This window comes from Platichthys flesus, chromosome 4, assembly GCF_949316205.1.
Source record: "Platichthys flesus chromosome 4, fPlaFle2.1, whole genome shotgun sequence".
Lineage (NCBI taxonomy): Eukaryota > Metazoa > Chordata > Actinopteri > Pleuronectiformes > Pleuronectidae > Platichthys > Platichthys flesus.
This window is the reverse complement of record NC_084948.1, coordinates 17715647-17729080: the sequence shown is the minus strand read 5'-3', so window position 1 is coordinate 17729080 and position 13434 is coordinate 17715647. Positions and strand designations below refer to the sequence as shown.

The 13434-nt window shown below is 43.2% G+C and overlaps 1 protein-coding gene across 3 annotated transcripts; it reads right to left on the bottom strand.

Annotated features, from left to right (window-relative positions):
• Window positions 1–1424: 1424 nt before the first annotated feature.
• fxyd6 (FXYD domain containing ion transport regulator 6) lies at window positions 1425–13342 on the bottom strand. Of its 3 annotated transcripts, none has more exons than XM_062386815.1 (8): window positions 13125–13342; window positions 6562–6615; window positions 5522–5545; window positions 4610–4645; window positions 4437–4511; window positions 4097–4133; window positions 3966–4015; window positions 1425–2689 (listed from the first exon to the last, which is right to left on the bottom strand). In XM_062386815.1, exons 2-8 carry the CDS (start codon window positions 6608–6610, stop codon window positions 2652–2654), a joined length of 309 nt encoding a protein of 102 aa, XP_062242799.1. In that variant the 5' UTR covers window positions 6611–6615; window positions 13125–13342; the 3' UTR covers window positions 1425–2651. The 3 variants fall into 3 exon arrangements, with proteins under 3 accessions (XP_062242799.1, XP_062242800.1, XP_062242801.1); XM_062386816.1 differs by lacking the exon at window positions 13125–13342 and adding an exon at window positions 12709–12757; XM_062386817.1 differs by lacking the exon at window positions 5522–5545.
• Between the last annotated feature and the right edge of the window lie 92 nt (window positions 13343–13434).

Here is a 13434-nt window from a genome sequence, read left to right as displayed (position 1 = left end):
GACGCTTGTTTAAATCGGCTTATGCGATTTCAATGAGAGGCGGCTGAGAGAGTCAGAAACTCAATACGTGCTGACAAACGGCCTCTGTTCGGGGTTTTTTTCGCCCGCAGACTTAATGGCAAAGTGATTGCTGTGATCTTCACTGAGAACTTTAAGAGGCTAATAACGTGATTGATCCTCTCTCCCCCACCCCGTCTGTCTACACACATACACACACACACACACAAACACTCGCTCACAGGAGGCTCTCATTTGATCTACATCACTTGACCCATAATCATTAACTTACACAGATTAACAGACTAAAAATTTCCCCTCTCGCTCTCCACTTTGTAAAAGGGGTGCCACTGTGAATTGTGGACTCTTTTCACTGCCTTCATTCATCATGTGTCTGGGGCCTGTTCGCTGCACCGCTGAGCCGTGAGGGCACACCAGAGTCAGACAGTTACTCATTAATATATTACAGCTCCAATATTCATTAACCTTGAACCTTGCGCAGCCTGATAGAGGTTATAGATGGAGCGAGGGAGAGCGGTGGTGGTGACACCTGCCGAATAATGCAGAGCTAATACTAATGATTTAAATGTGTAATCGCCCCTGAAGCGCAGCGATGCAAACAAGACCACAACAACTGACTCTTTGTCTGTCCTCTAAACCTACTTTTGCAGTGTTTTTTAATTGGGGCATGTGTGCTCTTACATTGTGCCTCATAATCTATCAAAATTTAGACAAAAAAAGGCCAATAATCACTGTTTTTACACAGAAATACACTTCAATTAAAAATATCCCTATCAAAAAGTCCACCTTGGTCCAGAATCGTAGCCCGATACGATCCCACAGTAACAGTTACACAAATTTGAAGTGATTGCCTATCCCGCAACATATTGATTTTCATGACCATAACATTTTAAAGTGTGCACTGGTTTATAAAAGCATGTGGAAACTCACCTGAGCTGCTGAAGGCTCTGTCCAGGTGCCGTTGTGTGTCTGTGGGTGTGTGGCCCCGTCTCCGTCTGGGGCAGGTGCAGATAAAACTCCCACCCCACAGGTCCAGCCCCCCACACACACACATACACTCACACACAATACCCAATTTTACACACGCCCACATGGCATATTTCAATCCAGCCGCTCAGTTACATATTGACTTGTCTCATAAATGTTGTACTCTGAAGCCAATAAAGACAAGATCTGTCAACCTTTGGAATCACAGCAGCATGCCACTGACTCTGCTGGTGAGAACACTCACTTCCTGTTGAAGTTTCATCGCCCCAAGACTAACATATAACCTTGACCGACATTGAAGGGACATTCTGTTGCTTGTGGAATCTGAATGTTCTTTAGGTTTAAATGGTCAAACACACACATCTGGCATTCACTTAGATAAACGCAAAAAAAAAACACATTTACCTTTTGTGTATTCAGACATACTTATATTTATTGACGCTAAAAAGCACAACAGTTTGCTACACAACAAGTGGTCACGTGTTGAATGATCATAGCATGCACTCGTACAGCAGAACAATTGGACTCAGACCCACGACTGGGGAAAGCCTGACCTGACAGGACTGGTTATTTGTTTCTCTCGCTATGATTTGTCTCACATTAGGCTACTATTAATGTAGTCACATATATATCATGTGTGTTTTTTTGGAGTGTCTCTGAAACTCTGCACTGCACACATGATCATTCAAGGCATCGTGACATTAGAGAGACTCTGTAACAGTTAAAAGACACAGACCCCTGGTTTCACAGATTTGTGGCAGTAGTGAGTGTGTGTGAGGAAACTAATCACAGTCTGCTGGAGACTGGGTAATCCTGGCGGCGCCGGCGGCGGGGGGGGGGACGTGTGGTAGAGAAGGCAGTGAGACAGCTGGTGCAGGAGCTTCCTCGACTGTAGACAATGCAAACGCTGCAGTGGAAGAGCTTGTGCAGAAACCTGCAGACCATCCCAGTGCTCCAGTCCCAGAGCGGCGGCAGTTGAGATTGTCGGATATAACGCTCATCACATTTACACGTAGAGAAACACTGGCACCCGTGATGTACACACAAACATAGATAAACAGAATATTCACATGTGCACACTCAAGTGTTCAAACATAAGACTCAACACAGATATTCAACTGCATACGTTTTTCATAAATGATCTGAACTTATATATATACCGTATACTTATATATGTGTACTGCTTATACTGATATAGTTAATATCTAAACTCACAAACATTATCCCTGACGAACTGACAGAAAGTTAATAAACAGCCAAATGTCAAAATCCTATAGCCTAAAGGCGATGGAATTACAAAACAAGGAACAGCGGACCACACAACATTTAAAACACTTCTAGGGTTTGAAAAGACAATCGTGAGTCTAAGGTGCTACTGGCGAGAAACAGAACTGGAGTGAGCGACGGTCACACGAAGGCGCAGGGACGGACGAGAGAACTGAGGGACTGGCACGGTCACAACGGAGCACAACAGGCTAAAGGTTTGTCTTCAGGGCACAAGATTAATGTACATATGACCCTCTCCCTCCCTTATATACCCTATATCTTATCACCAGTTAGAGTTATCACCATTGTTACAGTGGCTTAATATCAAATTAAAAGTGGTCGTCGTTTCAGAAGGCAGTCTGGTGCCGCGGGCGGTTGCCTCAGTTCTCTGCCGGAGTCTCTTTGGCGGCTGCTGCAGCTGAAAGGTGACAAGAAGGAGGGATTTAGTCGAACTTCGAACTTCCTCACGGTCATGACCTCCTGAGCGTCAGCCCTTCTCTCTCCTTTAATCACTCATCGACTCGTGTGCAATCACCTCGGGGGCCGTGCAGCTCATTTTGAATGCATTAAGCAAGTCTTTAACTCAAATAACTTCAACCTTCATGTATTAAAAAAAACTTCAGATCTTCATATCTAAAAAAAAAAAATCCCTCCAATACCTTTCAGATCACCTTATAAAATAACAACTTGCAAGGAGATGACTCCTCAATCTGAGATTATATAATAAACACCCAATATTTTTACCAGATTGATGTTAATACCATTACAAGCCGGAGCTGTTTAGAAGTCTGTGTCTTTGGGGGGTGTTCAAGCATGTCAGTGCATTCTTAAACGGATTTGAAATGTGCTGCATGAATGAGCAATATTAACAACTTAATGAATTCTATGTTAGATTCATTCTCAAACCAATTAAAACAGTCCAACATGAGTTGTGTACGTGGGAGTCACTTTACTTTGAAGATCTTGATGATGACCTGTTGATGATCCACTCTAAGCTGTTTCATGATATACACTATCGACGGTTTATAAAGACTGTCCAGAAATGAGGCTGAATTTTGAACAGACACAAACTCCAATGTCCTCCTACACTCGAGAGTCAGTCTCAGCTGTCAATCATTTCTCAGCTGTCAATCATTGCGTTTCACACTGCTTTTATAGCATCAAATCTTTTTTAGAAACCAAACTTGCCAGAAAATGAGCAATTAAACGTATATCAGTGTGATAACAACTGTCTAAAGTGACAGATACCATTTTGCGAAAAATTTGACCTCTCTATTGACTTTTAAGTTTGGGCCTAACTGCAGCCGGCCACCAGGGGGCAATTGAGACGCTTCGGCTCCACTTTTGGGGACTGCAACTGCTTGAATAGGTCATTTTTTATTATAAACTTAGTCTGCATATTGAGGTTTAGTTACTTCCCATTAAAAACTCTTGTGAAGGACCCCACAAACCAAACCAAACCAAACAGCACACATATGGTATAAAACTGATCATCTACTTAATTGTTTCTTTTATTGCCAAAGATGCCAACTGGGAAAGGTCCGATGTGGAGATGAGGAGAGATTTCAATAAGCTGCATGAGTCTCACCCGGTTGATTTTATAATAACTTTCTTTTTTTTATGAAACTTGTATATATGCCTCAATTATGGATGTATGTCAGGAGGTGAGCCGGAGGTTAAACTGTACATCTTACCCTTGGAGACAACCAGGTCCTCCTCCTGCACCTCCTCCTTTCCAGGGGCCCTGAAGAGGATATCAAAATGTTGTCATGGTAACCGAATCATAAGATGACTTTCAAAACCAAACCTTGATTCACGGACTTACATGGGTTTCTGGTTGATACTGCAGCGGCACCGCCGACCTGGAGAAATAAGAAATCATTAGCTGTGCCGACCAGGAGCCAATTAGTGAGATATGAGAGTAGGTCAGTGAAACCTGATCATTAAAAAATAATTATCAAGTAAAAATAACCGTATGAAACAACAAGGTGCAGCACTAGTCTGTGGAAATTCAATAATGATTTCATTCTTTACCATTAATTATTTGTTATTTAATTGTAACACTTGAACGCACAAATCATATAAACACACAGAGAAACACACACACACACACACACACACACACACACACACACACACACACACACACACCGAGGTGGACTTACTGAGGATGAGCAGAATGCCCAGTGTGAACAGCACCACTGCAAATGCCAATCCCCCAATCCTGAGACTCTCATAGTCTATAGAAGAACAGGAGACAGAAAAGTTAACAATACACCATTAATTGCAAATACTCTTGAGTGGTGTGTTCCTGAATCACAGATTGCCCTTAACTTACCATAAACAAATGGATTTTCTTCTTTCTCCTTCACATCTGTAAAATATAACAAACACATAGAACCAAGATGTTCACATTTAAAAAATGCTGTTCAAAGCATCACTCGTTGCTATCTGTCCTCAGTGTTACCACTTGGAGGCGCCAAATTTGCTCTAAATTGGCAAATTCATCAAAAACGGACTCGAAAACGCTGAAGAAACCAGAGCAAAAAACAAAGCTAGTGTTCAGAGGGCCAGTCCAGAACCAGTCTTTGCCTCAGTGCCTTTATAAATCATCATGGTTTACATTAACTTAAGGGTTTTAGTTCCTTTATCTTAACCAAACTTAACAATAGTTTGTTTGCCACGTTTCCCTGATCAAAACCATGTCTTAATTTGAATGTACTGATAATGCTTGATTTCACTAATGCCAAACTAAGGGACCAGTTATTTTTGTCATTCAAATATCAACTTTATTCATCTTATTATGGATATTTTCATTAAAATAAATATCCTGTCATCACCAAGTTATTGTTGATGAAAGCAGAGACAGAGATCCTTGAATCAAGAGATAACTATGCCTGAAGACTTCAATTTAACTTAATTCAGTAAAATCTACTCCCTCAATTAAAGATGGTGGCCAACGTGCAACAAGTGTCAATTTAAAATCAAGAGTAGTTTAGTACATGCTACATGCACACACATTATTCTCTGTCGTACCAAACAAACTCTCTCATCACTTGAGCACTCAATAGTAAGTCTCGCTCTAATCAACCCACAGTTGGTCTGGTAATTCTTCCTCTTAATCCATTCATCTGCCACTGTTCGCTGTAGTGGGGAAATCCATAAGGCTTTGATTGGATCTGGACACCAGCACACCCGTGTATGTGGCTGCTCTGACTGAGGTGTTAAAGATTACATGGAGGCTACTCACCCTGTGCAGCGGGGTCCGCTACAGCTGAGCGGCAGCGGCGAAGGGAGGGGGGGGGGGGGGGGGGGGCGTCAGAGTCGGGAGGTGAAAGGAAATAAAAGGAACACAGGAAATCAGACGGGAGGAAAATGACTCAAACAAATCTCACCCCCTCTGTCTCTTTGTCCATAAATCTATTTATCAGTGGATGTTTTTCCTAACATGAGACCCGGGTGTCATCCAAATATTTGCAGCGCGGCCCACTGTATTTGCAGTGTGTGACAGTGTGAGTGTGTTTGTGCGTCTTACATTCAGTCAGACAGTGTGAACAGACATCACGCACGCAGGCAGTGACACACAGCCGGTCTGTGAAACCCACACATGGAGCCCTGAAGTAGTAATTGATGTTTTTCTCACTAGGCCACACACAGAGTGCCTTTTTCACATTGCATCACTGCCTGCCCCTACACTGCCGCGCCATGGACAGATACTGTGTGTGAGTGTGTGTCTGTGTGTGTGTCTTTTACCTGACCTCTATCTTTGCGAGGACCCTTGTCAAGGGTGTCAGGGTTTGGTGAAGATATGATTGGTGTAAGTGTGGCGGTTGTGTCAATGCTGCACATTGGTCTTTTTGGGGATATTTCATAATGACTGTCCTGTGTCACATACAGCTAAAACCCATAAGAAGGGTGGTAGATAAATAAATGAATGAATATGTAACAAATATGCAATAAATGTGTAATAGCATAAATATACAGAAGTCATAGGAGAGAGCTGATATTTGAGAACTAAATAGCAACTGTGGAGGGAGTTAGGGTGATGGGTAGGGGGCTTCCTTTGGTAGTTTGTATGGGCAGGAAGGGTTAGGTGGGGGAACAGGCCACGAGATAAGGGTCAAATGCCGAAAGAGGGGTTATATTACCCTGGTTATAGGTTTAAACAAATAATTAAAATGTATGCAAAATAAAAGTATGCCTTATGCAAATGAGTGCCTCCCTAAAACAGAAGAATGAGAATATTTGTGTGTATGTGTGTGTGCTGCTCGAGAATAGGGGGGCACTTACCAGCCACACAGACCAGAAGTGAGGAGAGGAAGAGCAAAATAGTTTCCATGGCAACTGTTGATAAAGTAATAAAGAGGGAGGATGAGAGAGAATGAAAGAGAAACAGAACAGGAAAAAACCCACAAGCGTGCAGTACTCCAGCACACCCTACGGTTTGGACCATAACAATGAACATTCAGTTTATGTTCACCACACAGGGCGCACAGTAATGGACGTCTGAAAAGAGGAAATCACATCACACAGCACAAGGCTCTGACCGAACCCCTCGGAGAGCGCCTGCAGATATGGCTCATATCTCGCATAATGATCCATGTTCAGAGTCTGCATACATGTTCTCTTTTTCTGGCGGAGATTACTCCTGCCTCCCTGTGGACGCCACACAACCTTGACCCAAATTTATGGTACGGTTTATAAAAAGGGCTCTTCCTCTAGCGTCACCACGAGGAGGACATTTAAGGTTTTAGGTGGAATCCAACTACATTTAGTACACACACACTCATGTCCTGCTGCAAATCTCACGACATTTCCCTCAGCTTTACTTAGCATTGAGTGCTTGTTAAGATATTTGAAGAAAACAAACACATGCAGCATGTTGAAATTGTCATGTTAATATTCTGGGCGTTCTCCAAGGGGCCTGGCATGGCTGCAGTACAATTAATCAACATAGTCAGGAACTTTGAAAAATATTTCATCCCTGAATGTTTTAATCTAAGTAAATTTACTTGATTATAACATTGGTATATCTTCCTTTTATTCAGTGACCTATTTCTTCTTACTGGCTTTAAATCCGAGATTGATTTTGAGACCTTGATTTCATCTGCAACATTTTAATTCTCACATATGAAGTTACAGTTATATATTTACAGTTTGATTGGTCAAATGTAAGTTAAGGTCAACAGCAAAACAAAAAGTATTAGTCAAGGACAGGTCACCTCTGCATTGCAATAAGATAAGATAATTTCAATAAAGTAAATTTTAATTAAGTAAAAGAGCTGAATATATATTGAAATATCAAATACAACACCATACACATTGGGGAATGCAAGTGTAATCTGTATGTTTTGTATTTGTCTGTATACGTTATTGCACATTTTTTTAGAGGTGAGTAAACAAAGATGCAGGTGATATCTTATTGTTTTTTAATTTTATCATTGTTCCCAATTGGTTTTGTTTTTTGTATCCTGAGCCTGTTCAGCCCTCTGGTGAACTGTGATTGTTTTAAAACGTCCACATCCTCACATTTATAAAACTCCCACAGTTGTAAAAGGTTTATTTTCTCTCTCTCTCTGCCTGTCGGTCTGATATGTCAATAAAATAACTGACACTTCCAATGTCAACCTGACAGCAACAAGTCATTAATCAATATTTTGAACAGGTCTAATTCCACATCAAATCAACTGAAGTGTCTGATAATGTACGATCTGTCTCCAGGAGGCAAACAAGCTCACAGGGTATATTGAGAGGAGTGTTTGGATATAGATCAATACAGGTGTAATGTCTCGGGGCTTCAAGAATCCATTTAGCTTTACCTGTCTTGTTTAAGAGCGCCACCTAGCGTCCGTCTGTACCGTCATTTGTATCCGTCCATCGAACAGACATGCTTTCTGACTGACTGGTTCCATTTATCCTTTAAGCTTTTTGTCTGTCTTCAGCTGTATCACCAGTGCAGGATATAATGCTGATGACTCCATTATAGTCATTAGCAGAGGTAGCGACTGTAGCGTTTCTGCTTAGTTGCTATTTGTACGGTGGTTGATCCTCATATATTTGATTTAGTGAGCCAAGCGTTCCGACAGACCTGAGCGACAGATGCAACTAAGACACTTCTGACACGGGATGACAACTGCAGAACAGATGGTCCATGGCATCCATTAGATTAATGGTACCCTTAGAAGGAAAATCAACACTGTGTGACCTTGGAGAGGGGAAATGATCTTGTTTAATGGACTGTTTCACACAAGAAAAAATTCAAAATGTTTGCATCGTTGTTAGTGAGCAGGAAAGTACTGACCATGACATAGAACTGTAAATATACATATTGTGCTTTGCATAATTACTGAGCTCATATCAGCACTTCCATGTCTGACACCTTGGCTGACAGATTGTCTCTCTTCCCTTTCTTCGCTAAACCCTCCTCTTCATCGTTCAATAATCACGTTCTGCCTGACTGGAGTGAAAACTTCTATATGTCGGGGGGGAAGTGGGGAAAACAGAGAAACGGGGCCGGATGGAAGGAGATACCACTTAACTCAGCTATAGTGTGTTTTTAAAGATGGTCGATGTGTCTCCGCTTCCTCCAAATATCCAGAAATTAAGCTAACATAATCCCAATAGTGCTGCCATCGTACGAATTTAAAGAAAGAGTCTGTCCTGTAGCGATCACAGGAAGGAGCCTCAGAATCGAGGTCCCGCCGATACGCATCCTCCACCAATCAGGAGTCAGTCTCAGCTGAAAACCATGATGTTTCACCCTGCTTTAGTATCAAATAAGTAATTCAAACCAACTTACTAGAAAGAAATTTACAATTGGACAAATATCAGTGTGATAACAGCAACCTAAAACGACAGACGACCATGCAGAAAACGTTTTAGCTTGGTTCATGTCCCGTCCGCCAACATGGAGGAGGCAGGATTCATGACCAATACTGCAGCCAGCCACCAGGAGGTGATCGGGACACTTTCACTTCACATCTGAGTATCTGTCATGTTGTACATCTTTATGTGTATACAGAACTTCACCAGATGTGGAAAGAATCTTAACCTTACAATTACTGTTCTCCATAAGAATCAAAAAGTGTTCAATCAAAACTGACGTGTTTAAAATTAACAACAAAAAACCTCAGTTGAAATATAATTGTGCATACGGCATCTATTTTGCCATTTGCTACTTATTCCTAGATGTCCTCTGTCTTCATATGTAGCAGGAGCAATGGTGAATGATGCCGTGGTAGTGAGAGACTAATGGAAGGGCAGAGTGTTGGACGGATGGAGAGAGTTTGACCTTTTGTGGCTCTTCTCCAGTGTAAGACTTGTTAATACCATAGATATGAAAGTAAGTGTTTGGGGTTAAGTGGCTCGTTGGACAACCTCCTCTGATTCTGGAGCAAGCAAGAGATAGTCAGGACAGACTCAAAATACAAAATGCCATTTATGCCACAACACATCCCTATTTTAAGGGGAAGGGAAGCAGAGTGTCTTTGTTTATTGACTGTAGTCATTGCAGCTTTCGTTTTAGAGGGTTTTTCGATTGAGTCCACAGGGTCTGGTTCCTGTCCAAAGGAGAGTTGGGCTGCAGGAGATGATTGATTACAGATTGACTGGTTTGGGAGCTGAGCTGAGCTTCACTCCCCTCCTTCCTGAACATTCACTCCATCATCCCTTAGCTCACACAGTAAACATCTTTACAAGCGATCCAACCCTCAGTGTCCTGGTATTGTGTATAATACCAACTTCCGGCTGTGAGGAGGATAAAGCTCTCTCCCCTCCGCAACCATAACTTACCCATTCTTCCCTTCCTCCTCCAACAGCTCAAGCAAACGTCTTCTAACACCAAACACATGCTCATACCTACACTCATCAATAGCCGCTGCTTTTCATCAGGTTTGCATGATGGTCTTTATTTGTTCTCACATAAGTTTTGTTGTTGATCTGTGTTTCTTGTTTCTTTTTGTGCCCTCTGCCCAGGAAGTTATGTTTTCACCCCTGTCCGTCTGTTTATGGGATGGTTTGTCTGTGAGCATGACTTTACAACGACCAGTGAATGAATTTCCATGAAACTTGGTGGAAGGATGCGGAATGGGTCTGTGAAGAACCCATTCAAGTTTTGTGTAGGAATTTGTCTTTGTTCACTTTCTTTAACTTTGTGAGATTGTGTCATTTTCATCATTTACCTCTAGGGAATATTTCGATGAAGGAAAATCAAACATGTTGAAGGGACTGATTGTTCTATGAGTGAGTGTGATTTGATGCAGCTTGATTGGATTTATGCTTTGCCTTGGCAGAGATAGTGCCATCGTACTTCCTTCCCTTTTTTAGAAAATGCCCCTGTTGAAACCAAGCGGAGGCATGTAACTGACCCACCAGTGACAATAAACCAGGGCTCAGTCTTCCAACGAGTGTTATCAGACTTCGCACAAATAAGGAGAATAATTAGATCACAGCAAAGAATATCACTTTTTTTCACAGGGCCATATGAATCTCTTTCTGTGGAGGGGGGGGGGGGGGGGGGGGGGTATTTGTATCCGTTAGTGGGTCAGTGTCACATGCTTGTCCCGAGAGAATCCTTCAGGGTCTTTGGCAGCTTGCCCCTTCCCTCTGTAACGTAGCAAGACGTAAGTCAAGCCTCTCCCTGCCTAGGCACATGAGCAGAGTACCCCGCCAGTTTACTTCTACTCACACTGTACTTCTGTTTGGCAATATCAAGTTCCAGAGCCACACAGGCCCCCATTTATCTAAGAGAGGACAGCAGGAGGGAAGACAGGGTGACTGGAATCTGTCTGAGGAGGGCAAGGGAATATGAGGGAAGGAGGCGATTTTTTGTGTCGCGGGTACAAGGAAAGGGCAGAAAGGCAGACAAGTGAGAATGGGGGACAGACAGACAAGGGGAGACATTGTCTGGCAGGATAATCTACAGACGAGGGGCACAAGGAGGAGACACCGTCTGAGGGGAGAAGACAGGGGAAGGGCAGTGTGTTGTGTGATGGTGGCACTTACACCATAAAATACACAGGGTGTGAGAGAGAAAGGTCAGAGGATGCGTTGAGGCAAATGTGATGAGAAACAGGTAGGCAAAGAAACAACAGGGAGTCAAAGCAACGAGCCGATAAGCAGAGTGCTCAACGCTCTCACCTCTGACATCATGTGTCTGCCATATAGAACTCGGAAGATCAGAAGACCAGCGTGACGCAAACGGTTGTGTAACGCAAACACTGGGAGAATCTGGCAAGGTCATTGAAGAACGGTGTATCAAAACGATGAGTATGGACACAAAATCTGTTATGTATGTGATTCTACAGTAGAAGATTGCACCCCCCCCCCCCCCCCCCCCCACATCTCTAACCGTGTCATTTGTGTGTTCAGGATCCTTTATGTGTGTGACGGTAAATTGAAATTAGACTTATAAGACATGGTTTTCTCGGACACCTTGTCCATGTTTTATCGTCTGATCGCCTGTACACCCTGAGACGCTGCTCCACCTGTCTGTATCTCTGCAGGACGGTGTGTCTGTGTGGTTGGATCTTTGTGTTTAATTACCTAATAATGTGTGTGTCCCTCTTTAAATGCAGGGTTTTAAAGGTGAGGTGGGCTATAATAGATGGTGCCATTTCTCCCGTTTTCATGCAGGTCTCTCAAACGACCCAAATGCCTCTGCTAATATAAATATGGAAACAAACTAAAGTTGTGACATCAATTAGAAAACGATATTTCCTCTCATTCAGCATCCATCAAAACATATTGGGCAGATAAATAGGTCATGCCACAGGTCTCCATAACCTTTTTGGAAAAAAACACAAGTTGGGCCACCTATATCTGCCATCATTATGATCTTCAATCACCATGGCAACAATTTGCGTCGCTCCATAGTGTCCAGTTATCTCTATGGTAACTGTCTCCATTTGAAAAAATGAAATGGGTGAAGATGACGGGGCTCGCACGAGAACACAGGGACACAGATAAACAGGGGGGGGGGGGGGGGGGGGGGAGATAGAGAGGAGGGGTGTGGCACCGAGCTTTCAACTCAGAATGAGTCGGAGGGAATTCACTGTCTCATTGACGTCAAACCCCCGCGCATGCATTGGATCAGAAGCGCTCAGCTGAAGGGGGGGGGGGGGCGACTTAAATAACGCACCGGTCTCCTCTCCATCACGATGCCATGGCACTGCCCAGGTACCGCCGCGCACTGCCGGGCTTCAGCCTCGCAACAACAAACCCATTGGAGCGATTTGCTTTTACATATGAGGGATGACGTCTGCGCATCCATCCACTTTGTGTGCGTCCCTCCACCTGTGGGTCCTCTGATGGAGGGGGCTGGAGAGCGAGCCGCCATCCACCCATCCATCCATCCATCCATCCATCCATCCATCCATCCATCCTCCGTTCCAGTGGGAGCAAGTAACCATTTGCAATAAAAGAACTGGAATCACTCACGGCACTTAATGGCGACGCGAACCGGTTGCGCTCGTTTTTACGCATTGATCCATAAACATTTTTTTTGCCGCGCATTCAGTGAGGGTTGGAGTGATCACAGCCAGCAGACACACCCTGGTGATACATCAGACAAGTAATTTAATAACCACGCGCACGTCGGGAGCGGTGTTCCTGCAAGTTAATGACAGAATATCCAACTGTGCGTAAATATCTCTAACAGCACAAACGTTTGCGTAAAATAATTTAAGTGAAAATCCCCAATAGCCCCAGGAAATAACTTGTATCCTAAGAAAATCTGCGTTTTGCTTCCCACACACATCACCCACCCTGCAAATCATCTAGCCCTAAAACATCATTATTAATAAGACAACAGTGACATATTGGAACACATGATAAATGCGCCCTTGTCAACTTACCTCCTCGTTTCTCCAGCGGACCGTTTGGCCAACAAACTGATATCCACCCACACAAAAATATCAATCAGCTTGTCTCACAAGGCTCCAGATATTCTCATCTGTCAATATAAAGTGCTCACTTCTCTCATCTGCTTGTCCCGGAAATAACAAAACAAAGATGTGATGGATAACAGAGTGACTCCTGGAGTGGCAGTTCAGTCAGTCAGTGTTAAACCCACTGTGGCTCTCTCTTGTTCGCTCCTTCTCACCCCTTCACACTCTCTCTCTCTCTCTCTCTCTCCCACTCTCTCACACACACACACATACACCA

Excerpts from the sequence above, each read along its gene's own strand:
- fxyd6 (XM_062386815.1), bottom strand. The coding sequence starts at position 6,610 with ATGGAAACTATTTTGCTCTTCCTCTCCTCACTTCTGGTCTGTGTGGCT. Across the intron at positions 4,512-4,609 it reads AGAAAATCCATTTGTTTATG|ACTATGAGAGTCTCAGGATT; the intron begins GTAAGTTAAGGG and ends GTTCTTCTATAG. Across the intron at positions 4,134-4,436 it reads GGGCATTCTGCTCATCCTCA|GTCGGCGGTGCCGCTGCAGT; the intron begins GTAAGTCCACCT and ends TTATTTCTCCAG.